Below are 25,979 nucleotides of genomic sequence, written 5' to 3'. Positions count from 1 at the left end.
TGTTTATGCAGCATAATGAAGTGCAGTCCTTCCACGAGATGCAGAAACCACTATAAGAATGGACAGGCTTATGTTGGGAATTATTATCCTGATAATTATTATAGTAATAGCAATAGTTGCAACATGTATCACCATGTGTAGGGAAACTGATAATAAAAGGAGTTTCAAATATGTCATTTTATGAGACTCTGCTGCCTAATCCTGAAGACAATTCACATGAAGGATATAGAAAATATCTGGCGGTATACAGCGAAAAGGGCAAGGGTAAGAACCATATTATCTAAGAAATTTGGTTCTAAGAGGGGATTGAAGAGAAATGTGAATCCATCTTGTTTACCTTAAATATGTAAAGAATTGTTATAACATCTCACCCACGCACTGTTTCACGTTCCCTCCGCTGTGAGTTAAGGTTCGCTTATCTGTCCCAGGACAGATTCTGGGAATCCCCCAGAACTAGCACAAACGTTCTTGCCTTATTCAGGGTCATTCGGCACAACTGCGTACAATCTTATATGTAACTGATTAAAACCTATTCTTTCTGCTTACTGCACGTACACATACCATATAAGGATGTTCCGGTTTGGTTTAACGCGGTTGTTATGCTAACTTTTCTACTGCCCATATAAGGCCAAGGAATAGCATAATAAAGTTTGAGTATTTCTCAGTGAAACCTGTGTGTGTCTGTTATTGCCAACTGAGAAACATCTCTCCTGACGTCAGTGTCTCAAACCAAGGTTGTCGTAGAGGTCCAGAATGGTCCAAATCCTTTCAAGGACCAAATGTGAAATGTCACACTAATTATCTCATCCTTTATATAAAACAGTATATGGGGAAATTTGTCAAAATCTGGACACCGAAATTATAGTGTCAAAAAGTTCAACCGCTATGGCTTTGTGAACTCTTCGGCTTATTTGGGCAAAAACTTTGCAACATTTAGCCTTTTTTGACCATTCGCTCTAGTTTTGAAAAGTAAGTGGGGAAGTGGGTATGGTCAGCTATGTTAATTAATTTAACTCCAGATTTATCATCTCCAACTTTTTAGAAAGTCAAAAAGTTGTCACAATCTTACTCCAAGTATGGCATAGAAACTGGAGAAGTGTTAGGCCTCTCACACGTCTGTGAATCGCAGATGTGCACTGTCCCAGTTCTCCACAGATTGTAAACATATCCATATTTTTGTCCGTGATTACAGATCTCTCACACACATTATAGTTTATGGATCCATGAAAACCACGGACACAACAAGGATGCCATCCAGGTTTGGCCCTTGATTTCCATGGGTCTTTGCTAGGAGATGCTCTGGAAACTAATTTTCAGCCTAGCAGTGTTTGTTGAGTACAGTTTTGTCAGAGAACAGCCTGCCAGAGCTCTTTGGATCTGGCACTGCCAGACAGTACCGGAATGCCCACCGGCCCCATTAACTATAATAGGATCCGGTGGACATACGAACACTGCCCCTGCTGGGTACAGCTTGCCGGATCTCTTAGCACATATGTGAAACTAGCCTTAGTTAAAGAAAATCTGGTGGGCTGCAATAGGCTCTGCCTCCTCCACCTGAGTCCCACGCCTTTTTATCACTACTGTAGAAAAATGGTGAGAAGCTCAATAATTAATGATGGCACAAATATAACACGCACAATAATTTGCAACTTTTTAACTTCACAATAGTGATGTGAAAACATTAATAAATGCCCTTCATTGGGACATTTGGTAAATTTGACGCAAATTACGGGAACTAGGGGGTAAGACTTTTTCCATACATTTTTTAAGTGTCTGCTTTGTTTGAAGCTATTTTTAAATTTGTAAAAATTTTTACAAAATGTCACAATGATGAATCTGGAAACAAAATATAGCTCAGCCCACAAAACATCGGATCGGCCCTTGAAAACTGCAAACACTTTATAAATTTGTTGCAGATGTCTACTCCATCAACAAAAATTCCCCACAGGATAGATCTCTCTCACAGGGTGTGGATGGGTCAGTTTTCCTACTAGGTCTAAATAAACGTTGTGCCATTTGGCTAATATGAATACTCAAAAAATTTCTCATAACAAGAGGGATCTTCCTGTCCCTCTCAGCCATTATGGATGTCTGCTGTGTATCAGTCGATACAAAGCAGTCTGCCAATACCATTTTGATGGGCAGGGAGAGGCAGGATAAGATGGGGGGAGTGCATCCATCAGGATCACATTGGACATTTTTTGTTGTCTTTTGATGATTGATGGCCAAACAGCACAAAATTTTATAAGAAATGACAATGAAAATTTTAAAACACAAAAAACACAAAGAAAAGTACAAGGAATGGTAAGCAAGACGTGTATAATAAAACAGGGTTGTGCAGGGTTGTGCACAAGTCTCCAATAGTAACATGAACTCTTAGGTCCAAAGTGAATAACTCAATCAGAATCAATATATCACATAACATGCAAACACAAATGCTGGACATAGGGAACACTGTATATTGCGAGTAGACTCCAGCAGGGGTACAGAGGTGGGGGTAAAAGGTGCAAACAGACAACTGTTAACTGTTTACAGTACTTCTCACAGCATTTTTTATAGAAATATTCTTTAATAGCGGCAATCATTTTAAGAAAGAACATCTTACTAAGTCTCATAAAATTTTACAGGTGCCTTAAAGGCTGTATGGAGCTTTAAACGGGTTGGCCTAAAACAGGCAATGTGTATGCACTTATCACAGAAGAGGTGATTAAGGTATGATCCAGTTTGAATGGAGGCCCAACGTGCACAACATCTTCATTCACTGTTTATGAGACTGACGGAGATAGCCGAGTGCAAAAGCTGGTCCTAGCAGTTCGGCTCCCAGAGACCATACATTTGTCACCTATCCTGTGGACACATGATATATATAGCCTGGGGACCAATTTCTATAATTCGCCTGCATACATGATAGAATCTTCCCAGGTATACCATCAGTAAATAAGGAATGGCAGGCTGAGTACAATCAAAGATGTAACACATATGTAGAACTCAACAACCGTCTTACCTGAAGTCCTTCTATTGCTAGTCTCAGCATGCTGGGGGTCAACTTTGAGGCCTGTTTGAAAGTAAAGTTGCTCCAGTCTATAATCAATACAAATCCGTTCACCTGGAGTTCTGGATCTTCTATCATCGCTTCCAAAGATAGCAATATGGCACGCAGAATATCTACAAGTGTATATCTAAAAAAGGAGATGATTGTTTTAATCAAATTTGAAATGTCTCTAACCAATGTTTTATTTCCTTGATCATTTTTGTATCAATATAATTACCGGAACACCAAACTGATAAACCTTGTAATGCTGACGGTGTAGCTGAGGGAGCATGGCATGATACAAGGATTTGCTTTATAGTTTTCTTTGATTCCCTGGGTCATTCTCTGCCCTGTCAGGCCATGCACAAAGTATAACAGTGTATCCATTTTTCCAGAGTGCCTCCTAAGCTATTCTGACACTTTGGGAAGTGTGTGTGGGGGTGGGTTCTCTTAACAATACAATTTTAGATTCAATATCAACATTAAATTCAATATCTAAGGATGAATTGACAGTAAAAGCCCTTTTACATGGGTCAAGGATCAGAGGATGAGCTTTTGTACAAATGCTTGTTCTTCACAACTGCACCATGTATATGTGCTTTCATTGAGTGATCACATCTATCCCCATAAAGAGGAGATGATTGTTGCATTTAAATGCAACCATCACCTACATTTATAGGTTTGTTCACGATAATTGCCTGGCCTTAAAGGGCTTCTGTCACCCCCAAAACACATTATTTTTTTTGGGCTTGTTAAAATCCTTATTCAACAACTATTCCCTATATAGGGCTCTTACCTTTTGTCTGTGGCTTTGTTTCCTTGAAAAGCGATCTTTTAAAATATGCAAATCACTTCATTACCAGCAAGTAGGGCGTCTACTTGCTGGTAGCCGCCGCAAAAAACCGCCCCCTCCTCCTGTTGATTGACAGGGCCAGCAAGCGCTCTCCTCCTCCGGCTGGCCCTGTCAGCATTTCAAATCCCGCGCCTGCCTTCATTCGGCGCAGGCGCTCTGAGAGAAGGCAGCTCGCCTCCTCAGCACCCCCTCAGTGCGCCTGCGCCAATGACATCTTCTCTTTCGATGACGTCATCGGCGCAGGCGCACTGAGGGAGTGCTGAGGAGGCGAGCCTCCTTCTCTCAGAGCTCCTGCACCGAATGAAGAAAGGTGCGGGATTTGAAATACTGACAGGGCCAGCCGGAGGAGGAGAGCGCTCCCTGGCCCTGTCAATCAACAGGAGGAGGGGGGCGGTTTTTTGCGGCGGCTACCAGCAAGTAGACGCCCTACTTGCTTGTAGTGAAGTGATTTGCATATTTTAAAAGATCGCTTTTCAAGGAAACAAAGCCACAGACAAAAGGTAAGAGCCCTATATAGGGAATAGTCGTTGAATAAGGATTTTAACAAGCCCAAAAAAAAAAATATGTGTTTTGGGGGTGACAGAAGCCCTTTAAGGCCAGGCAATTATCGTGAACAAACCTATAAATGTAGGTGATAGTTGCATTTAAATGCAACAATCATCTCCTCTTTATGGGTATAGATGCGATCACTCAATGAAAGCACATATACATGGTGCAGTTGTGAAGAACAAGCATTTGTACAAAAGCTCATCCTCTGATCCTTGGCCCATGTAAAAGGGCTTTTACTGTCAATTCATCCTTAGATATTGAATTTGATGTTGATATTGAATCTAAAATTGTATTGTTAAGAGAACCCACCCCCACACACACTTCCCAAAGTGTCAGAATAGCTTAGGAGGCACTCTGGAAAAATGTATACACTGTTATACTTTGTGCATGGCCTGACAGGGCAGAGAATGACCCAGGGAATCAAAGAAAACTATAAAGCAAATCCTTGTTTCATGCCATGCTCCCTCAGCTACACCGTCAGCATTACAAGCCCAAAAAAAAAAAAAATGTGTTTTGGGGGTGACAGAAGCCCTTTAACACTTAAGACCAAGAGCATTGTCATTAAAGGGGTTCTCCGGGAATTATTTAAAATGGCCGCCCGCCACCAGTCCAAGTATGTGAGCAAGACTGGATTCTTCCAATTAGGGAGAAAGAGGGCAGGGCCTTACTACACACTACATTTTGACACTTGCATATACTACATAATGGCATAACGGTTTCCACTACTTGCAGAGCTGCCTGGGGAAGGGGGGAGGTGGAGAGGGGGTTTTAATTCACACTACACTGAATAAAAGATTCCCCCAACCAGATGATGCTGCCACCACCATGTTTCACGGTGGGGATGGTATGTTCAATGTGATGTGCAGTTTTCTGCCACACATAGCGTTTTGCATTTAGGCCAGAAAGTTTAACTTTGGTCTTATCTGACCAGAGAACCTTCCGCCACATGTTTGCTGTGTCCCATAAATAGGTTGTAGCAAACTGCAAACGGGACCTCTTATGGCTGGGAATTAAAAAAAAAATCCACCTTTTCTTCAACTTTTTAACTCCTTTCCTACCACTTACTTTAAATACACAATAGCAAAGGCAGGTCATTTATCTTCATTACATATATTTTTATTAGCAGTTTAGTAGCATGAAGTCATTCAACAGATCGTAACACAGTGACATCTGAAATAATCAGTTTCCTATCACAAAAAGAACAAGGAGGGATGCTGGGAACCTGTCTCATCCTAACACATCCCTATGTAAAGATCACTGGTACTTTACCATTAAAAGGGATTTTCTAAAATCAAAACTTATCAAATATCCACTAGAGAGGTGACTGAAGATGAGCGAGTTTCTTGAAAATTTGATTCGGCTGATTCGCTGAATTTCACAAAAAAAATTGCTTTGTGGCGAATTACTTGCAAAAGCACCGCCCCCGTCATTTTACCCCTCAGATGCCGCTTTCATGCGGTTATTTTGGGGGTCTGTATTTATTCTTGTGTCTGACTTGATGTCCATATTTATTTTGGGGTATATATTTATACAGGATTATGCATATTGTGGTCTAATCCTCTACATGTATTTATTCTGCAATTACTTAGGGGTCAATAGTTATTTGGGGGCAGGGCCGGCCTTAGGTGTTCAGGCGCCCTGTGCGAGCTAACCTTGTGGCGCCCCCCCCCCCCCAAAAAAAAAAAAGCAGAGTGCGCATGCGCCAGGAGCCTCGCCGGCGGTTAGGGTAGGGAAAAACTATGGGCCAGTGCACAGGTGCGGTGATCGGATGGATGTTCTCAGCTGGACACCGGCCGACACTGCGCATGCACTGGGAGCCTCACCAGCGGTTAGGGAAGGGAAAAATTACGTACGGGCCAGTGCTTTTTACCTACCTTAACCGCTGGTGAGGCTCCCAGCGCATGCGCAGTGTCGGCCGGTGTCCAGCTGAGAACATCCATCCGATCACCGCACCTGTGCACTGGCCCATAATTTTTCCCTACCCTAACCGCCGGCGAGGCTCCCAGCGCATGCGCACTCTGCTGTGAAATTTCCCTAACCCGTCGTTGTGCGCAGTGCGCCCCCCCAATATAATAAACATTGGCGCAGTGCGCCCCCCCAATATAATAAACATTGGTGGCGCAGTGCGCCCCCCCAACACCCCAGTATGATAAACATTGGTGGCACAGTGCGCCCCCCCCCAACACCCCAGTATAATAAACAGTGCGCCACCCCTCAATATAATAAACATTGGTGGCGCAGTGGGCAGTGCCAATGAGGGTTAAAAAATAAAAAAATAATTAACTCACCTCCTCCAATTGATCGTCTCCTGTTCTTTCTTCATGACCTGTCAAAGGACCTGTGGTGACATCACTGTGCTCATCACATGATACATCACATGATCCATCACCATGGTAATGGACCATGTGATGAGCTCAGTGATGTCACCACAGGTCCTGAAGAAAGAACAGGAGACCGGCAGCTACGCGATCAACTGGAGGAGGTGAGTTAATTTTTTTAATTATTTTTTAACCCTCATTGGCACTTCCCACTGAGCCACCAATGTTTCTTATACTGGGGTGTTGGGGGGGGGCGCACTGTGCCACCAACGTTTCTTATACTGGGGTGTTGGGGGGGGGCGCACTGTGCCACCAACGTTTCTTATACTGGGGTGTTGGGGGCACTGTGCCACCAACGTTTCTTATACTGGGGTGTTGGGGGGGGCGCACTGTGCCACCAACGTTTCTTATACTGGGGTGTTGGGGGGGGTGGCGCACTGTGCCACCAACGTTTCTTATACTGGGGTGTTGGGGGCACTGTGCCACCAACGTTTCTTATACAAAGACAGGAGGCGGGTGCCGGAATCAAATAGCCGGCACCCGACCTCTGTGACAGGGAGCTGCGATCAGCGGCAGTTAACCCCTCAGGTACCGCACCTGAAGGGTTAACTCAACTGCAGCTGATCGCAGCTCCCTGTCACAGAGGTCGGGTGTCGGCTATTTGATTCCGGCACCCACCTCCTGTATTTGTATTTCAGGTCAGTTATCTTCATTGGTGGCGCAGTGGCCACAGCCCCTCCCCTCCTCCTCCTGTCTCTCTTCTTATTGGCAGCAGCGGGGGCAGCAGGCAGGTCAGACACAGGGGAGGAGGAATCAGGTCAGACAGGGGAGGGGGCGCCCCGAGGGAGAACACAAGTGCAGCCTCGCCTGCCGCATATTACATTGCGACTTGCGAGCTGTCGGCCGCCCAGCGCCCCTGTTGCTATGGCGCCCTGTGCGGCCACACAGCCCGCACACACCAAAGGCCGGCCCTGTTTGGGGGGGGTCTGTATTTATTGTGGGGTTTAGGGTCACACACATTCAAAAACATGTCAGCAACTTTTCCTCAGTTGCTTCGAATTAGGGTGGGCTCCAACCACCTCCAAAGATCACATCATAGAAACAATTCAGCACTCCGTCTAATAAAACTTGACTTTTATTCCAGCTTATTCAAAAACATGTAACAGCAATGGCTATTACACATCTGTAAAGCATTTCCCACTCATTCAGGTCTTCAAAGGGGTTATGCAAGAGGGAAGGGGGGGGGGGGGTATTTGGCAACCTCCCCCCCTTTTTAGCCAGACCTTTAAAGAGAAGATTACTTACCTGCTTCCAGATGCTAGCTCCCCACTCCATCTCTTCCAGGCCTGAGCTGCTCTGCTGGGTTCCCTCAATGAAAACATTCAGGTTGACATTACAGATTCGCCTTGCATAATGTGACCATTAGTCAAGGGAGAACAGCAGAGCATCACAGGCCAGAAGGAGTGCAGAGCCAATGCAGGGAAGCAGGTAAGAGACTTTCTATTACAGATCTAGTGAAGTGGGTCGAGGGGGGTGCCTGGACTGAACGGATTGGTGTAAAAGCAGAAAAATCTCATGTTCCTAGATTTAAGCATAATGGCATTTAATAAGTTGCAAACAAGAGGTTTTTTTTACTTTTTTAAGCCAGAAAATGGGGCATGGGGGAATGATAAATTACCTTCCCCAACCCATGAATTTTTAATTTTACCAGAATTTTTATTTTTTTTCGAAGAAAATTGGTGGCTTTCTAAGTAGATGCATAAATGGGTTACACAAGGCAGTGATCCAGAAGTTGTTTTTTTTTTCAGTTTTTTTTTGGTTCACTTTGCTCGTGTTTTTCAATATGATGAAAGGAGGGCTATCTGAAATTTTTAGGCCTTATTAACACATCAGTGTTTGGTGAGTGCTTTTGAGCCAAAACCAGGTGTGGCTGTAAACACAGAACAGGTGTAGGCTCTGTTCCTAGTATTGGCTCACAATCACTGAAGGAAATCACTGACAAAACACCGATGGTGTAAATAAAGCTTAAATAAGCCCCATAATGACTAAAGTCATTTTTCATTTTCCTTCTAAAGATTCTGCATGAAGATCAAGGTCGGAATAAGACATAGAGCAGTTTAAATATACAGGTTAGGGTACTTTCACACTAGCGTCATTCTTTTCCAATATTGAGTTCCATCACAGGGGCTCAATACTGGAAAAAAACGCTTCAGTTTTATCCTAATGCATTCTGAATGGAAAGCATTCCGTTCAGTATGCATCAGGAGGATGTCTTCAGTTCAGTCCCTCTTACGGTATTTGGCCAGGGAAAATACTGCAGAATGCCAAAATTCCGGAACACTTGCCGGAATGCTGGATCCGGCATTAATTTCCATTGAAATGTATTAATGTTGGATCCGGTACCAAATGTTCTGGAAAAACGGACCCGGTTTCCCGCATGCGCAGACCTTTAAAAATGCGAAAAAAATAAATATCGGATCCGTTTTTCCGGATGACACTGGAGAGACGGATCCGAAATTTCAATGCATTTGTGAGACGGATCCGCAACGGAACTGCCTGCCAGATTCTCACAACGCAATCTTATATAAATGGAAACTTTATAGCATATAATAAAAATGGGTGTATTTATTATGTGAATAGTGAGGGGTTTCGCTCTGGTAGACAGGATAAGCGGACGCAGTATAGGGGCAACAACAAGTTCTTTGGCTCAAACAGTTCAGTGTTTTATTCACACTTTAGGCAAGTGACAAAACAAGCAGTCATAAACAAGCAAAAAGTCACCTTGTGGTGTTGGTGGTAATTCACACCATGCGGCAATTCTGCTTCAGAGTTATTGAGCATAGCAGCACCAACCTGTTTTCACGCCAAATAGGTAGCAAGCCTTCATCCAGACACAAGGCTCCCATATCCCAAAACAGAGACCTCGATTCTGAGCCCAGCTGTCTATTTAAAGAAAGCCAGGTGCTGCCAAAACCCGGACCAGCACTTAAAATCTGTTCAGGTATTTGACCTCACCTGGCTTTAAATCAGCCCAGCAGCACATGCTGGAAGGAAAATACCTGTTTTCCCAGACAAAATCTCTAACTGTGTCACATATCCCCCCTTTTTTCAATCCTGAGGGGTGAACACAAGCCAGACAGTATACCCTATACAAGGCATCCGCGTTTCCCAGTAACCGGTCTGCCCTGTGTTCCACCGAAAACTTAAAGTTTTGTAGGGAGAGAAACCATCGGGTGACCCGAGCATTTCTGTCCTTGCCCTAGCTCATCTACTTGAGAGGGGAGTGGTTAGTCACCAGAAGGAATTTTCTCCCCAATAAATAATAGTGGAGAGATTCTAGTGCCCAGTTGATAGCCAGGCTCTCTCATTCCACTATACTATACCGGGTCTCGGCTTGGTTGAGCTTATGACTGAGGAAGACAATGGGATGCTCCTCTCCGTTGACTTCCTGAGACCGTACAGCACCGAGGCCTACTTCAGAGGCATCGGTCTGTACTATAAACTCTCTTTTGAAGTTGGGCGTCACCAAAACTGGGGACCTGCACAGGGCCGACTTCAAAGCAGAGAAAGCCTCTTCCTCCGATCATCCCAGCAAACCATCGTTGATTTGTGTCCCCTCAAGAGTCCTGTCAAGGGCATGGCTAAAGTAAAATGGGGAACAAACCTCATGTAATAGCCCACCATTCCAAGGAATGACTTTATTTGCCTAGTGGTGACAGGTCAGGGCCTATACCGTATCACCTCTATTTTGTTTACTTTGGGTTTGATGCCTCCGCGCCCAATGACATAACCCAGGTATTTAGTCTCTTCTAAGCCTATTGCACATTTTTTTGGGTTAGCAGTTAGGCCAGCTTTCCGAACAGAGTCCACTACAGCCTGCACTTTGGGTAGGTGACTTTCCCAGTCGGTACTGTGGATGACAATATCGTCCAGGTAAGCCAAAGTGTACCGACGATGTGGCTGAAACACAATATCCATTAGTCACTGAAAAGTGGCGGGAACGCCATGCAGACCAAAGGGTAAGACCTTATATTGATATAGCCCCTCAGGCGTGATGAAGGCAGTTTCTCTTTGGCAGCATCCGGTAAGGGCACCTGCCAGTACCCTTTCGTGAGGTCCAAAACAGAAAAATACCGGGCTTGTCTTAACCTCTCGATGAGCTCATCCACCCGGGGCATGGGATATGCATCAAACTTGGAAACCTTGTTAAGTTTTTGAAAGTCGTTACAAAACCGCAATGTCCGGTCCGGCTTGGGTATCAATACTATAGGACTGGCCCACTCACTTTTTGACTCCTCAATGACGTCTAGCTGCAACATTAGCTGCACCTCCTCCGATATGGCTTGTCGTAGAGCCTCGGGTACCTGGTATAGTTTTAATCTGACTTTTGCCTGAGGATCAGTGACAATGTCATGCTGGATTATGGAAGTGCGTCCATGGAGGTCCGAGAAAACATCCGTTTTCCGACTAACGAACTCCCTGGCCTCCTAAGTCTGTTTAGAGGAGAAGCTGTCAGCAATTTTTACTGTGGCAGTCGCCTCTCTTGCATCAGACAGAGGGGCTGGTACCTCTTCTCTTAGAAAACCCAAACATGGCTGGTGTACCTTGTAGTTTACATCTCAAATTTTCTCGAGTACCTCATATGGCCTCTGCCATCTAGCCAGGAACTTACTGACCACGGTCCGCACCAGAACCAAAACTGATCTCCCGGGTTAAAGATCCGTACCCGAGCCTGCCGATTATAGACCCGACTCTGGGCTCGCTGAGCTGCCTCCATATGCTCCCTAACAAGAGGCAACACTGTCTCTATCTGATCTTGCATCTGGGTAACGTACTCAATGACACTTTTATGTAGAGTCGGTTGTTGTTCACAAAACTCTTTTGCAACGTCCAAGAGACCGCGAGGGTGTCTGTCATATAGCAGTTTGAAGGGCGAGAACCCAGTAGAGGCCAGGGGTAGAGCAGAAGGAGATCCCAGTCCTTCCCATCTTTAGACTTTTCCTTTTTCAACAAATTTTTTAATGTTTTGTTAAACCGTTCTACCAGACCGTCCATTTGAGGATGGTAAACGGACGTCCATATTTTTTTTATGTGCAGCAACTTACTGAGTTCCCTCATCACCTTGAAAATAAATGGGGTCTTTTGGTCGGTCAGAACCTCTTTAGGTAGACCTACTCGGGAAAACATCTCCATTAACTCCTTAGCTATGAGTTTGGCCGAGGTATGTCGCAGTGGCACCATCTCCGGGTACCGAGTGGCGTAGTCTAGAATGGCTAAGATGTGTTGATGCCCTCTGGCAGACTTCAGTTCTGGGCCTATGAGGTCCATAGCTATTCAGTAAAATGTTACTTCGATAATCAGGATAGGTACTAGGGGACTACGGAAATGTGGCTGGGGCTAGTTATCTGGAAGGTTGGGCAAACTCTTCCACTTCTTTGAATATGCTGGGCCAGTAAAACCGCTGTAGAATATGATCCTGAGTTTTTTACAGCCCCAGGTGACCCCCAAGAATGTTTTGGTGGGCTAGATCTAACACAAGCTTGAGATAAGACTTTGGGACCACTAACTGTTTAATAGGCTCACCCCGTAGCTGGTTTACCTGATACAACATATCCTGGTGAACCACAAAACGGGGAAACACTGACTCTGCCCCAGGTTGTTGTGGTTCACCATCTACTATTAACACATTTTTCCAGGCGCAGGATAGGTTTGGGTCCCAACGTTGGGCGGTACCAAAATTATCCCCGGAAATATTGAGGTCTGCCAATTCAGGACCCGGCGGCAAGTCCTCCACGTCTCCCACCATCACACTTATCGGGTTGTCTCCCCCTCTTTTACCGAAGTGGCGGTCACTCCTACTGCTGGTCCTTCGGCCTCAGGTTCCCAGGGTACTGGTCTCCTCCTGAGCCGGATCACTCTGCTAGGGTTACCCCTGTCTCATGGGTATCAGTCACTCTCATAGCAGGCCACAGCGCCGGGAAGCCCAGGAAGTCTCTCCCTACTATGAGTTCATAATGTAGATTTGTGGCGACAGCCACCTCGTGAGTCCATCTACCGGCCACCATGGTTATAGACACCAGCGCGGTGGGGTAGTCTTTTAAGTCTCCACCGATGCACATCACCCCAACTTTCCGGCCAGTATACTCAGTGAACCGCACCAGGGTAGCCCTTACTAGGGTCACCAGACTCCCTGAGTAGTGATGAGCGGCAGGGGCAATATTCAAATTTGTGATATTTTGCAAATATTTGGGCGAATGTTCGCCATATATTCGCGAATTCGAAAATTCGTTATCTCCAATCATTATTTTCTTGATTGCGGAAATCGCCAATTGAAAAATTTGCATTACGAAAATTCACAATCAACACTACTCCTAAAGTCAAAGATATTGCAGCCTTCTCATTGGCCCACAAGCTAGAAGCAGGGAGGGATCATGTGTACTGATTTAAAAAAATCTCGAATATTCAAAATTATGAATATATATCACTATATTCTAAATATTCGCAAATTCTCGAAGTGCCGATATTCACGATAAAAATTCGCAATTCGAATATTCCTGATCAACACTATCCCTGAGTGCAGCAAAGCCTCCGCCAATGTGTCTCCCCCTTCCACCTGGAACAAGTGATCTAGAGACTCTGGGGTACCTGTTGCACACAGCCTCCTGGCATATAGCGACTGATGGCAGCCATAGTTAGTGTCCATGGGCTCAACCTGATGGGGACAGTCAGCCCTTACATGGCCAGGATCCTGACATCGCCAGCAGTCTATTGGAGCCAGGTCTGCCGTGGGTACATCCTGAGCGGGTTTTCTCGGCTCAAATCTCTGGGCCTGGGGTGGAGATTTCCGGGGTTTGCCGACCCCCCTCCCGTCAGAACCCTCCTTTAGATTCCTGGTAGCTTTATAGCGTTCAACTAGGTCCACTATCCCAAGGGCATTGCCAGGAGACACCTGACCGATCCAGTGCTGGAGAGGGCATGGCAGAGCTCTCCAGAACATATCAGCTAACAGACGATCAAGCATAGCAGTGGGACTCAGCACATCAGGCTGTAGCCATTTTTGCAAGAGGTGAAGTAATTTAGGAACACATGAAGCCACTACAAGACAACAAAAACATTTCAAACACATAAAGACAATAAAAACCTCAAAAGAAACACAAACAAACAAAAAAACACAAGAAAAACAAAAAACGCAAACAGAACGCAAATAAAACGCGTGTGCGTTTTTATAAAAACAGTCAGCCACTACACATCTCATCAACAACAACCAAGAAATACACCAAAAAATCACCACAAGAAGATATATCTACTTCTTAAATACGAAAAAACACGAAAAAAACACAAATAAACACACCAAAACCACACACAACACATATCCAATAGAAAAGAACAAAAAATATTAAAAACCGCAAACAAAACGCAGTAAAAACGCATAAGCGTTTTATGATCAACATTCAAGTACCACTGACCCCACCAAGTTTACTTAAGCAGGGAGGAATCATGACTTCAGATGGAAAAAAAGACGAATATTCTAAAAAACTAATATATTCGATATAGTGCTCAAACAAGAATATATAGCAATATAGCCAATATTCGAGATTTTTTTTAAATCAGTACACATGATCCCTCCCTGCTTCTAGCTTGTGGGCCAATGAGAAGGCTGCCAAGTCTTTGATTTTATGAATAGTGTCGATTGCGAATTTTCGGAATGCGAATTTTCGTAATATTATAATTCGCTATTTTGCTATATATTCTTGTTTTAGAATATTACGAATATTCAAAAAAATGAATATATAGCAATATAGCGAATATCCGAAAAAAAACAAATATAGAGCAATTTAGCTAATATAGTGCTAAAATCTTCTTTGTCTAATAGTTGTAATTTTTTTCTCATCTGAAGTTCAGATTGGAAAAAAATTACAACTATTAAAAAAAAAAGATTATAGCACTATATAAGCTAAATTGTTCTACATTAGTTTTTTTCCGAATATTCGTTATATTGCTATATATTCTTGTTTTAAAATATTAAGAATATTCTAAAAAACAAATATATTTGTTTTTTAGAATATTCGTCTTTTTTTTTTTATCTGTACAGTTGTTCCACTTTGGCATACTTCTCCCCGACAAGCGTCCCCGTCACCATGGGAACGCCTGGGGGTTAGAATATACCATCGGATCTGAGTTTTTACAATCTCTTTGATTCTCATTACAAAATTCTCATTACAAAAATTCTCATTACGAAAATTCGCAATCAACACTACTCCTAAAGTCAAAGATATTGCAGCCTTCTCATTGGCCCACAAGCTAGAAGCAGGGAGGGATCATGTGTACTGATTTAAAAAAAATCTCGAATATTCGAAATTACGAATATATATCACTATATTCGAAATATTTGCGAATTCTCGAAGTGCCGATATTCGCAATAAAAATTTGCAATTCGAATATTCGTGATCAACACTAATGATTATTTTACCTCTATATAAGGAATAATTTTGTCCCGCGTTTTCATTATACTTTTGACCACTGAAGAAGAAACCCAGGTGGCTTAGAAACGCGTTTGAGGAATAGAAAACGCAGTAATATATACAGAGTGCAAGAACTTATACCAAGAGCCAACTCATGCAACTACCGAGCACAGACAGAGTCTCCAAGCCTCTAACCCGCATGCGCCAGGTATTAGGTGCCGGCACAAGCGTGCGCACAGAAAGATGAAACAAGCGGTCTGAGAAGTAGATCAATACATTCGAGCAAAAATCACATATGTTTTAACCGCTATCAACCATATCAACTAATACATCGGGATCGTCATAAGCAGATAACACCATAAATTACCCAATTAGAACGCATGAAAATTGTGCTATCCATGGAACTGAGCTATTAAGTAGCAATTATAAGACTATATAATTACAACTGCGTGCTATATATGGAATTAGGCCACTAAGTGGCAACTACAAGATGATTTCTTATTATTCTAAGGTTATTTTTTATTGTCTTAAGTATTTTTTTATTAAGTACATAGGGATTGTTCTGGTTTATTTATGGTATACACTGCGTGCAGAATTATTAGGCAAATGAGTATTTTGACCACATCATCCTCTTTATGCATGTTGTCTTAATCCAAGCTGTATAGGCTCGAAAGCCTACTACCAATTAAGCATATTAGGTGATGTGCATCTCTGTAATGAGAAGGGGTGTGGTCTAATGACATCAACACCCTATATTAGGTGTGCATAATTATTAGGCAACTTCCTTTCCTTTGGCAAAATGGGTCAAAAGAAGGACTTGACAGGCTCAGAAAAGTCAAAAATAGTGAGATATCTTGCAGAGGGATGCAGCACTCTTAAAATTGCAAAGCTTCTGAAGCGTGATCATCGAACAATCAAGCGTTTCATTTAAAATAGTCAACAGGGTCGCAAGAAGCGTGTGGAAAAAACAAGGCGCAAAATAACTGCCCATGAACTGAGAAAAGTCAACCGTGCAGCTGCCAAGATGCCACTTGCCACCAGTTTGGCCATATTTCAGAGCTGCAACATCACTGGAGTGCCCAAAAGCTCAAGGTGTGCAATACTCAGAGACATGGCCAAGGTAAGAAAGGCTGAAAGACGACCACCACTGAACAAGACACACAAGCTGAAACGTCAAGACTGGGCCAAGAAATATCTCAAGACTGATTTTTCTAAGGTTTTATGGACTGATGAAATGAGAGTGAGTCTTGATGGGCCAGATGGTTGGGCCCGTGGCTGGATTGGTAAAGGGCAGAGAGCTCCAGTCCGACTCAGACGCCAGCAAGGTGGAGGTGGAGTACTGGTTTGGGCTGGTATCATCAAAGATGAGCTTGTGGGGCCTTTTCGGGTTGAGGATGGAGTCAAGCTCAACTTCCAGTCCTACTGCCAGTTTCTGGAAGACACCTTCTTCAAGCAGTGGTACAGGAAGAAGTCTGCATCCTTCAAGAAAAACATGATTTTCATGCAGGACAATGCTCCATCACACGTGTCCAAGTACTCCACAGCGTGGCTGGCAAGAAAGGGTATAAAAGAAGAAAATCTAATGACATGGCCTCCTTGTTCACCTGATCTGAACCCCATTGAGAACCTGTGGTCCATCATCAAATGTGAGATTTACAAGAAGGGAAAACAGTACACCTCTCTGAACAGTGTCTGGGAGGCTGTGGTTGCTGCTGCACGCAATGTTGATGGTGAACAGATCAAAACACTGACAGAATCCATGGATGGCAGGCTTTTGAGTGTCCTTGCAAAGAAAGGTGGCTATATTGGTCACTGATTTGTTTTTGTTTTGTTTTTGAATGTCAGAAATGTATATTTGTGAATGTTGAGATGTTATATTGGTTTCACTGGTAAAAATAAATAATTGAAATGGGTATATATTTGTTTTTTGTTAAGTTGCCTAATAATTATGCACAGTAATAGTTACCTGCACACACAGATATCCCCCTAAAATAGCTAAAACTAAAAACAAACTAAAAACTACTTCTAAAAATATTCAGCTTTGATATTAATGAGTTTTTTGGGTTCATTGAGAACATGGTTGTTGTTCAATAATAAAATTAATCCTCAAAAATACAACTTGCCTAATAATTCTGCACTCCCTGTATTATCTTATGTATATTGAATACATTTTTTAAAGAGATTAGAAAAATAAATGGAGATATATTGTTGTTAAAAAGCTAGCCATTTATTATATACTAGCAGAGGGACTCAGCTTCGCACGGGTATATTTCATCTATTTCACTTCATGTTTCTGTGCATCGTGAAAAGATATCAACAGTATTCCCCATAACAGTGACCTCTGCAGTACCCGCCCCTTTAACAGTGACCTGCACAGTGCCCGCCACTTTAACTTTGACCGTATATTTAACAGTGATCTGCACAGTGCTTGCCCCTTTTACAATGACCTCCACAGTGCCTACCCCTTTAACAGTGACCTCCACAGTGGCCGCCTCTTTAACATTGACCTCCACAGTGGCCAACCCTTTAACATTGACCTCCACAGTGCCCGCCCCTTTAACAGTGGCTTCCACAGTGCCCGCCCCTTTAACAATGACCGCATCTTTAACAGTGACCTGCACAGTGCCTACCCCTTTAAAAGTGAGCTCCACAGTGTCTTCCCCTTTAACAGTGACCTCCACAGTGTTCTTCCTTTTAACAGTGACCTCCACAGTGCCCACCCCTTTAACAGTGACCTCCACAGTGCCCGCTCTTTTAACAGTGACCTCCACAGTGCCCACCCCTTTAACATTGACCACCCCTTTAACAGTGACCTTCATAGCGGCTGCCCCTTTAACAGTGGCCTTCACAGTGCCTGCCCCTTTAACAGTGACCTCCATAGTGCCCGCCCCTTTAACAGTGACCTCCAAAGGGCTTGCCCCTTTAACAGTAACTGCCCCTTTAACAGTGACCTCCACAGTACCCGTCCCTTTAACATTAACCACCCCTTTAGCAGTGACCGTCATAGTGGCCGCCCCTTTAACAGTGACATTCACAGTGCCCGTCCCTTTAACAGTGACTTCCACAGTGCCTGCCCCTTTAACAGTGACCTGCCCTTTAACAGTGACCTCCACAGTCCCCGCCCCTTTAACATTGACCACCTCTTTAACAGTGATCTTCATTGTGGCCACTCCTTTAACAGTGACTTCAAGAGTGCCCGCCCCTTTTACAGTAACTTCGCAACACCTGCCCCTTTAACAGTGAACTCCACAGCGCCCATCCGTTTAATAGTTGCCCCTGCTTCCCATGCATGTAGCAGTGTAGTTGTGCTGACTGAATATTTAAAGACCTGCCAACTGCTAAAACCTGTGATCAGTTGTTATGGCAACCTGGAGTAGGACTGCGAGCTTCTATTGGCTGATAAGGGACATGTGACCGTGTAAATGGCAGTTTGGATTTAAGTGAAAGGCTTGCTGGCTTGTATTGGCTAATGCAGGTAATTTTTGGGGGAATATCTCAAGAATGGTACGTCCTAGAGAGCTGAGACCCGGTCTAAAACCTTCCCGGACACCTGATATACCTGTGTGCCAAATTTGGTGAAGATCGGTCCAGTCGTTTGGTCGCGCATAAAGAACGTCCAGACAGACATCTAGACAGACAGACAGAAACTCATTTTTATAATATAAGAGTTTATATTACAATAGCTAGGTGGGATAGCAGGCTAAACTATATTCCGGTGAGCGTTCTGATCAATATTGAAAACTGAATAAGGCTTTAATTTGGCATTTTTTCCCTCATGTCTGCTTTTTTTCTCTCATAGACCTCCATTGTTTTTTTGGGCTGCTTCTAAAAACATGATAATGTGCGTTGGTATTTTGTAATGCTGTTTTTGTAAGCTTCTATGATTCTCATACAGATTTCCAGAGAAAGTGACATAATAGGGTGGTGCATACTCAAAAAAATACCTGGCATGCAAAAAAGCCATTAAAATGGCAGGTGGTAAGTCACACTATATGGGCAAAAATGGCTCAAAAGAGGCAACTAAAAAGGCTGATTAAGTCCAACTTTTTTGAGGCTTTTTTGGACAAATAAAATGCCAGTGACAAAACGAAGTGTCAAGGAACCCGTAAATTGTACCTATCACTATAATCTGGTTATCATGTGAATATAAAAAACTTAGTAATAGATGTTATATGGTAAAATTGTCAAATTCCACACTTTCCAGTATCCTGAAAATTCTTGGTGAGAATTCAGAAAGTTACTCAATTTACTAAAAATGTATTTAGAGTAAATCACTAAATAAAAACCGCATGAGGGGAGGGGAAACAGGAGAGGAAGGTGTCTTATTGGCTCAGTGCACACAGAGCAGCTCTTACATCACACCAGGAAGAGTCGCCCACTTAGCAGCCATCGGGAAAGAACATGTGAACTTACAGAAGGCAGCAAAGGGAAGTAAATAGACCCAAAATCCACAAATTGGATACAATTCTGGATATAATACATTTAATATACATCTACACCTGATCGATGCAATTATTATGTTAAAGTGGAGACTTAATTTGAAGTGTGATGTCTTTTGTGATGCTCTCGTGGATAGCTGGATTTTTTTTTTTTTTTTTAACACCACCAAATAAAGCAATATTATCTTAAAACTCATCCTAACACAGTGCCTTACAATACCTGCCCAACATTTAATCCTACATGGATCTCTGGCAGATGTAGTGCTGGTGCACAGCATTGTCTTTTTATAAAAAAAATTGAATTTAGAAGAAATCAGGGAAAATTTAGCAAACCTTTTCTCCAAATGACCCCAGCAGTGTGCTAAACCATTCTATGCACTGCCAATCTGTCTTGCTTAAGGCCTACAGTATCAAGCAGATGGGTACTACTAAGATAACACTATTTTTTCAAATTTTGACTTCCCCCCCCAAAAAAAAAAAATGTGTATCTCTCAGCTGTTCATTAAAAGTTGGAGCTGATGATTTTTTGACTACATTTTGGCCAAGGTTTGAAGGCCTTTGTAGAAGTATTTTCTAACCCCTATACCCTTAGGCTGCGTACTGTAATTTGCTGTCATCCATTATGGTAATATATTGTACCGTGGCCTGCTATGAGTAAATTCTGACTTACCAAGGTATCTCTTTTGTATTACCTCCAATGCAAAAAAAATAAAAAATGCAGAATTGTATATCAAGGGAAAAATCTACTAAATGGCCCTAAATAGATTATTTACATCAGCACCAGCTACTTTACCAGAACATCCTGTAGGGCAAAGCTTTTGACAGAGAACCAATGTGCACACATGGCCCAGTATGAACTGTACAGTCTGTATCCCATCAAAGCACATGAGGAGAAATATAATGAGTGTCACACATTCTGTTCCATAAATGGAATGTTAATAAACCACTATTAAAATGGAAATCTTGATGCAACAATATCAAGACAGTGTAGAAAGTAACCAACACATACCTGCAAGAAAAATCTGTATCTGTTGGTTATTAGTAGTGTTGGTCGAGCACCAAAGTGCTCGGGTGCTCGAGTAGAACACCTTGGGCACCGAGCACCAGGCACCCGAGCACAATGGAAGTCAATGGGAGAGCCAGAGCATTAATCCAGGCACCCCCTGCTCTGAAGAGGCGAGGGTGTCTGGTTCACATGAAAAGGTCAGAAATTGATGGAAACACCACTGAAATGGTTCGGGAAAAGAATGGGGAGGATGTCTGGATGCATCTTGGACTCCCAGGTCGCTGCTGGGAATGATGTTGTCTGAGTAGAACGCCACTTATACAGACTGACAATAATACACATAAAATGAAAGATAAAATCGATTGTAGAGGAAAAATGGTTAGGAAACATTCTTTCCTGTATATTTACTTGTATATAAAGTGCAAGTGCTGCCAAAAATTACAAGGAAGAAGCACTCCGATACAACCTGTATATCACATAAAGGAGGGCCTCATTCACAATGTGGTACAATTGTTTAGGTAGTGGGACTCCTACTCTCATAAAGCCTATGCACTAAATGAAAGGACTGCCAAAAATTACAAGGAACCGGCACTACAATACACCCTTTATTACACATAAAGGAGGGCATCATAAACACACTTGAAAAATTATGATTCATGGCCTGCTGGTGACCCTCAAAAACTATTGGAGCAGGGGCCTGCTGATCTGACCATCTAAAACATTAGGGGCGAGGGCCTGCTGTTGATGTGACCATCTAAAACATTAGGGGTGAGGGTCTTCTGCTGATCTGACCCTCTAAAACATTAAAGGCGAGTGCCTGCTGCTGGTCTGACCATCTAAAACATTAGGAGAAAGGACCTGCTGGTGACCTTCTAAAACATTAGGGGCGAGGGTCTGCTGCTAAGCTGACCCTCTAAAACATTAGGGGCGAGGGCCTGCTGCTGATCTGACCTTCTAAAACATTAGGAGCTTCTCCACTGCAGTGCTACACTGCTTCCAGCTACTGACTGATGTCTGACTGGTGCTACAAGATGATAATTCAGAGGTGGAAGTGGAGGAGGAGGCGGAGGAGGAGAAGGGGGGATTGCAACCACTAACGTAGGTGGTGGCAGAATCCCTGATGGAAGTAGGGCCCGCAATCCTTGGCGTCGGTAGCACCTGTGCCATCCCAGGGTAAGACTTACTCCCGGCCTCCACAACGTTCACCCAGTGTGCTGTCAGGTAAATGTAGCCTCCCTGGCCATGTCAGTCATTAAGTGGACCTTTCCAACAACTGCAGTGGTCAGGGCACAGGTGATGTGACAGGACACATGCTGGTGTAAGGCTGGGACTGCACACTGTGAAAAATATTGGCGGCTGGGGACAAAGTAACGCGGGACAGCCACCGCCATCAGGCTGCGGAAAGCATGGCTGCAGAAAGCCTGTGTCCAAAAGCCTAAATGGCAACATTTCCAGGGCCAGCAATTTGGAAAGGTGCACATTTAGTGCTATGGCCTGTGGTTGAGTGGGTGGGTATTTGCACTTTCGTTCAAAGGCCTGGGGTATAGACATCTGTATGCTGCGATGGGACACAGAAGTGGATGTGCTAGCTGATGGTGCTTGCGAAGGTCCAGGTGCATGGCGGGAGGCATCCGGGCCTGCGACTTGGACAGGCGATTGGCCAGCACGTAACACAGGGGAAGAGGAGGCAGTGATGTGACCTGCATACACTGATTGTGGACCCAGGCGTTTGGCCCACCTATTAGGGTGCTTTGATGCCATGTGGCGGATCGTGCTGGTGGTGGTGAGGTTGCTAGTGTTCACGCCCCTACTCATTTTGGTACGGCACAGGTTGCAAATGACAATTCTTTTATCGTCCACACTTTCCACAAAAAAGCTCCAGACTGCGGAACACCTACCCCTTGGCAAGAGAGGTTGCCGCAAGTGGATGCTCCGGGGAACAGTTGCGGGCCTGTTTGGTGTGGCCCGCCTTCTTCCTTTTGCCACTCAACTGCCTCTTCCAGCCTGTTGCGGTGCTGCATATCCCACCCCTTCTGTACTGCTGTCCTCGCTCGGCTTTCCACCTTCCCAGGTTGGGTCTGTGACTTCATCATCCACCACCTCCTCTTCCACTTCCTCACTCTAGTTACCCTCCTGACTTGTTGACCTAACAACAACCCCAGTTATTGACAACTGTATCTCATTCTCATCATCAACGTCTTGAGACACTAATTGTGGTTGACTTATTGGCAACTGTGTCTCATCATCATCATCATCCACCTCGTGAAACACTAATTGTCGTTCTCCACTGTCATCTTCTTGTGACTGTGGATGCTCAAGAGTTTGGGAATCAGGGCAAAAGATCTCCTCATGTCCCTCTTCAAGCGGCCTTGGCGAGAGGGCCAAATCAAGGAATGGCGCTGAAAAGAGCTCTTCGGAATATCCGAGTGTGGGATCACTTGTTTGCCTAGACTCTCCATGGTGGGAGGAAGGAGGATCAGGGTGAGGATTCTGTTTACCAGACTCTTGGCTACTCAGACTGGACTTGGTGGAAGACAGGGTGGTGCTTAACCGACTGGAAGCATTATCTGCTGCAATCCAACCGACCACCTGGTCGCACTGACTTTGAGAGTGGTGTCCTGCGCCACCCTGCAAACTGGGACATGAAGCTAGGTATCGTGTTTCTTGTGCTCTGGCAGCAGGCACAGTTTGACCGCGCCCAGGGCCACGGCCTCTGCGTGCACCATCACCAGCACGGTCACTTCCCCGTCCCTTACTGCTCGCCTTGCGCATATTAAATGGTATATATGCTTGCAAGTATGTCACACGTACTGTAGCACAGGTTTTGTAAGTGTATGTGCAAATAAAGTACACAGAATATCACAGATATTTTTAGGATGCGCACACCTTAAACAGGAGATGTAGCACAGATAATGTCGCTGTCACCACCGCCTAATAAAAAATTACACTGACTGAATGTCACTGTTATTTAGGATGCACAAACGTTGTACAGGAGGTATAGCGCAAGAAATGTCGCTGTCACCACCGGCTAATAAACTAATAAAAAAATTGCACTGAATGAATGTCACTGATATATAGGTTGCACAAACGTTATACAGGAGGTATAGTGCAAGTAATGTCGCTGTCACCACCGCCTAATAAAAAATTACACTGAATTAATGTCACTAATATTTAGGATGCGCAAACGTTATACAGGAGGTATAGCGAAAGTAATGTCGCTGTCACCACCGGATAATAATAAATTACACTGAATTAATTTCACTGAGATTTAGGATGGGCAAACATTATACAGGAGATGCAGCGCAGGTAATGTCGCTGCCACCAGCAGCAAAAAAATTATACTAAATGTCACTGATATTTCGGATATGCAAACGTTATACAGGAGATGTAGCGCAGGTAATGTAACTGTCCACAGCGGACACTGTCTACAGAAAAAGTTTACTGGATGTCACAGATATTTTAAGGCTGCGCACACGTTACACCTCCTGTGTAAGCGCAGATGTCGCTGTCTGCAGCGGCCAAAGAATTGCAAGCTATTGCTGCCAGATACAACAGCTATATTGCTGCCAGATACAACAATAGTCCTTAAAAGGACTTTTGGGTCTCTAACAAGTTTTTTCTATAAAAATATTAGTATTTCACTCTCTACACTATCTGTCCCTTCTTCAGCACAGCTCTCCCTGACTAAGACTGAGCCGAACACGTGTCATCAGGTGCTTTATAGCACCCGATGACACGTTCCAGCCAGCCAATCACTGCAATGCAAGTAGCCATCATGGCTACGGCATTACAGTGATGGCAGTACTTACCTGCACGTTTATTGGCTGCGTAGACTCGAGCGTGGCGCTCGAGCACACGCGGTGTTCGGCCGAACACCGAGATGTGCCGAGCATAGCGATGCTTGAGCCGAACTTCATGCTCACCCAACAGTAGTTAATAAGTTATTAACAATGAGAACAAGCATCTGCATGTTAATAAATTACATGTACAATGTGGGTCTTTGAGCAATTTCTCTAGGATTTTACAGATTGGCTTGAAAATGTTATTTTCATAGAAACTAAAAGTTTAGATCATGCTTAACCTGTGTGATACTCACTCCAAAACCTACTAATATTTTATGTGTTAGAAAACCAGAAATGAATAAATGTAGCATTATCACTACAAAGAAAGCTACATCTAACCTATGTTCCCTGGAATAATAAATCAAAGGCGTGTTTAAACCAAAGGCATTTTAAACGATTATTGTTCTGTACCCAGTTACATTAACATTTTAGCATATTTACCTGCTCTGGTCCCAGTTAGCAGCAAATAATACCAGTATCTTCCTGCCAAAGTGGTCAAGATTAGAGAGTACTCCTGGGAATCCATCCTTGAGCCCTTGCTTAATACCTGGATCAGTGGCCTTGAAGTTCTTGAACATATCCAGATTTTGTTGTCGGTACTCAAAGTATTGCGCCAGTAAGCGGAAAGCCTCAAAGTGGTTAAATTTCCTCGCCCTCAAGAACCTCAAGATGAAGGCATCATCTGTCCTGAGGAAACCAATATCTGGTCTAGTAATAACCATGTCTCTTACCTCCTGAATATCCTGGTGCAAGGTATCTGGGTTCTCATTTAGCTCCAAACGAGCTTTTTCCAGTGTCTCAGGAGACAGGCCAGCCTGTAAGTGAGTCATATTGACTGGGCAGGCACAGTTCTCCTTATGTTCCTGAGAGGCCCTGACTGCAAGTTGCACCCAGCAAAAATGCAAGACACGGATATGGATGAATTATTCAAACACAAGAAAAAGCAGTATAAAGCCTTCCTTTACAGGTTTGTAAAATCATTGAATCCCAGCATTAAGAAGGAAGCAATAACAAGCATAAGCCCTTGTTGCTTTATCTTCCAGACTCGAGGAACAATTGAACAGATGAGGAGAGCGCCCCCAGGCGACAGGAACCACTAATAATCAGAAGCATTGAGTATCCTCAGTATTTTGACCATCATTTATAAGTGCATATATCCCAATGCAATATCCTCTCCTTTTGATTGAATCTGAACATGCAGAAAGCCAATGTCTTCTGTCAGGGATCATGTACCACCAGCCTTGATAAACACACAGCAGGGGATTTTCTCTTCAATGCTTATATAAATCCCATCCTATAGAATATAGATGGCTGTGTAGCTCTCATCCTGGGAAGAATGCGGCAGCCTGCAGTACCTGAGACAAGCCTTATCCAGCAGCAGAATCATTCAGCATCACAGGGAAGCATGGAGGAGGAGGCTCCTCTACATGTGGCTCTGCTGCAGCTGATCTTGGTCGCTTCCCAGGCAATAAGGTTCTG

The 25,979-nt window shown here is 43.8% G+C and overlaps 1 protein-coding gene across 1 annotated transcript in view; it reads right to left on the bottom strand.

Annotated features, from left to right (window-relative positions):
- CLVS2 (clavesin 2) overlaps nt 1-25,330 on the bottom strand; it is a 55,135-nt gene extending 29,805 nt beyond the window's left edge. The window contains exons 1-2 of the mRNA XM_040426945.1: nt 24,942-25,330; nt 3,005-3,179 (exon numbers count right to left, since the gene is read on the bottom strand). Of these exons, the coding sequence (XP_040282879.1) occupies nt 3,005-3,179; nt 24,942-25,330 (564 nt within the window). The remainder of the gene's footprint in view (nt 1-3,004; nt 3,180-24,941) is intronic.
- Between the last annotated feature and the right edge of the window lie 649 nt (nt 25,331-25,979).

Source organism: Bufo bufo, chromosome 4 (assembly GCF_905171765.1).
Source record: "Bufo bufo chromosome 4, aBufBuf1.1, whole genome shotgun sequence".
Taxonomy (NCBI): Eukaryota; Metazoa; Chordata; class Amphibia; order Anura; family Bufonidae; genus Bufo; species Bufo bufo.
Note: the sequence above shows the minus strand (reverse complement) of the source record. Positions and strands in the feature narration are given on the sequence as shown.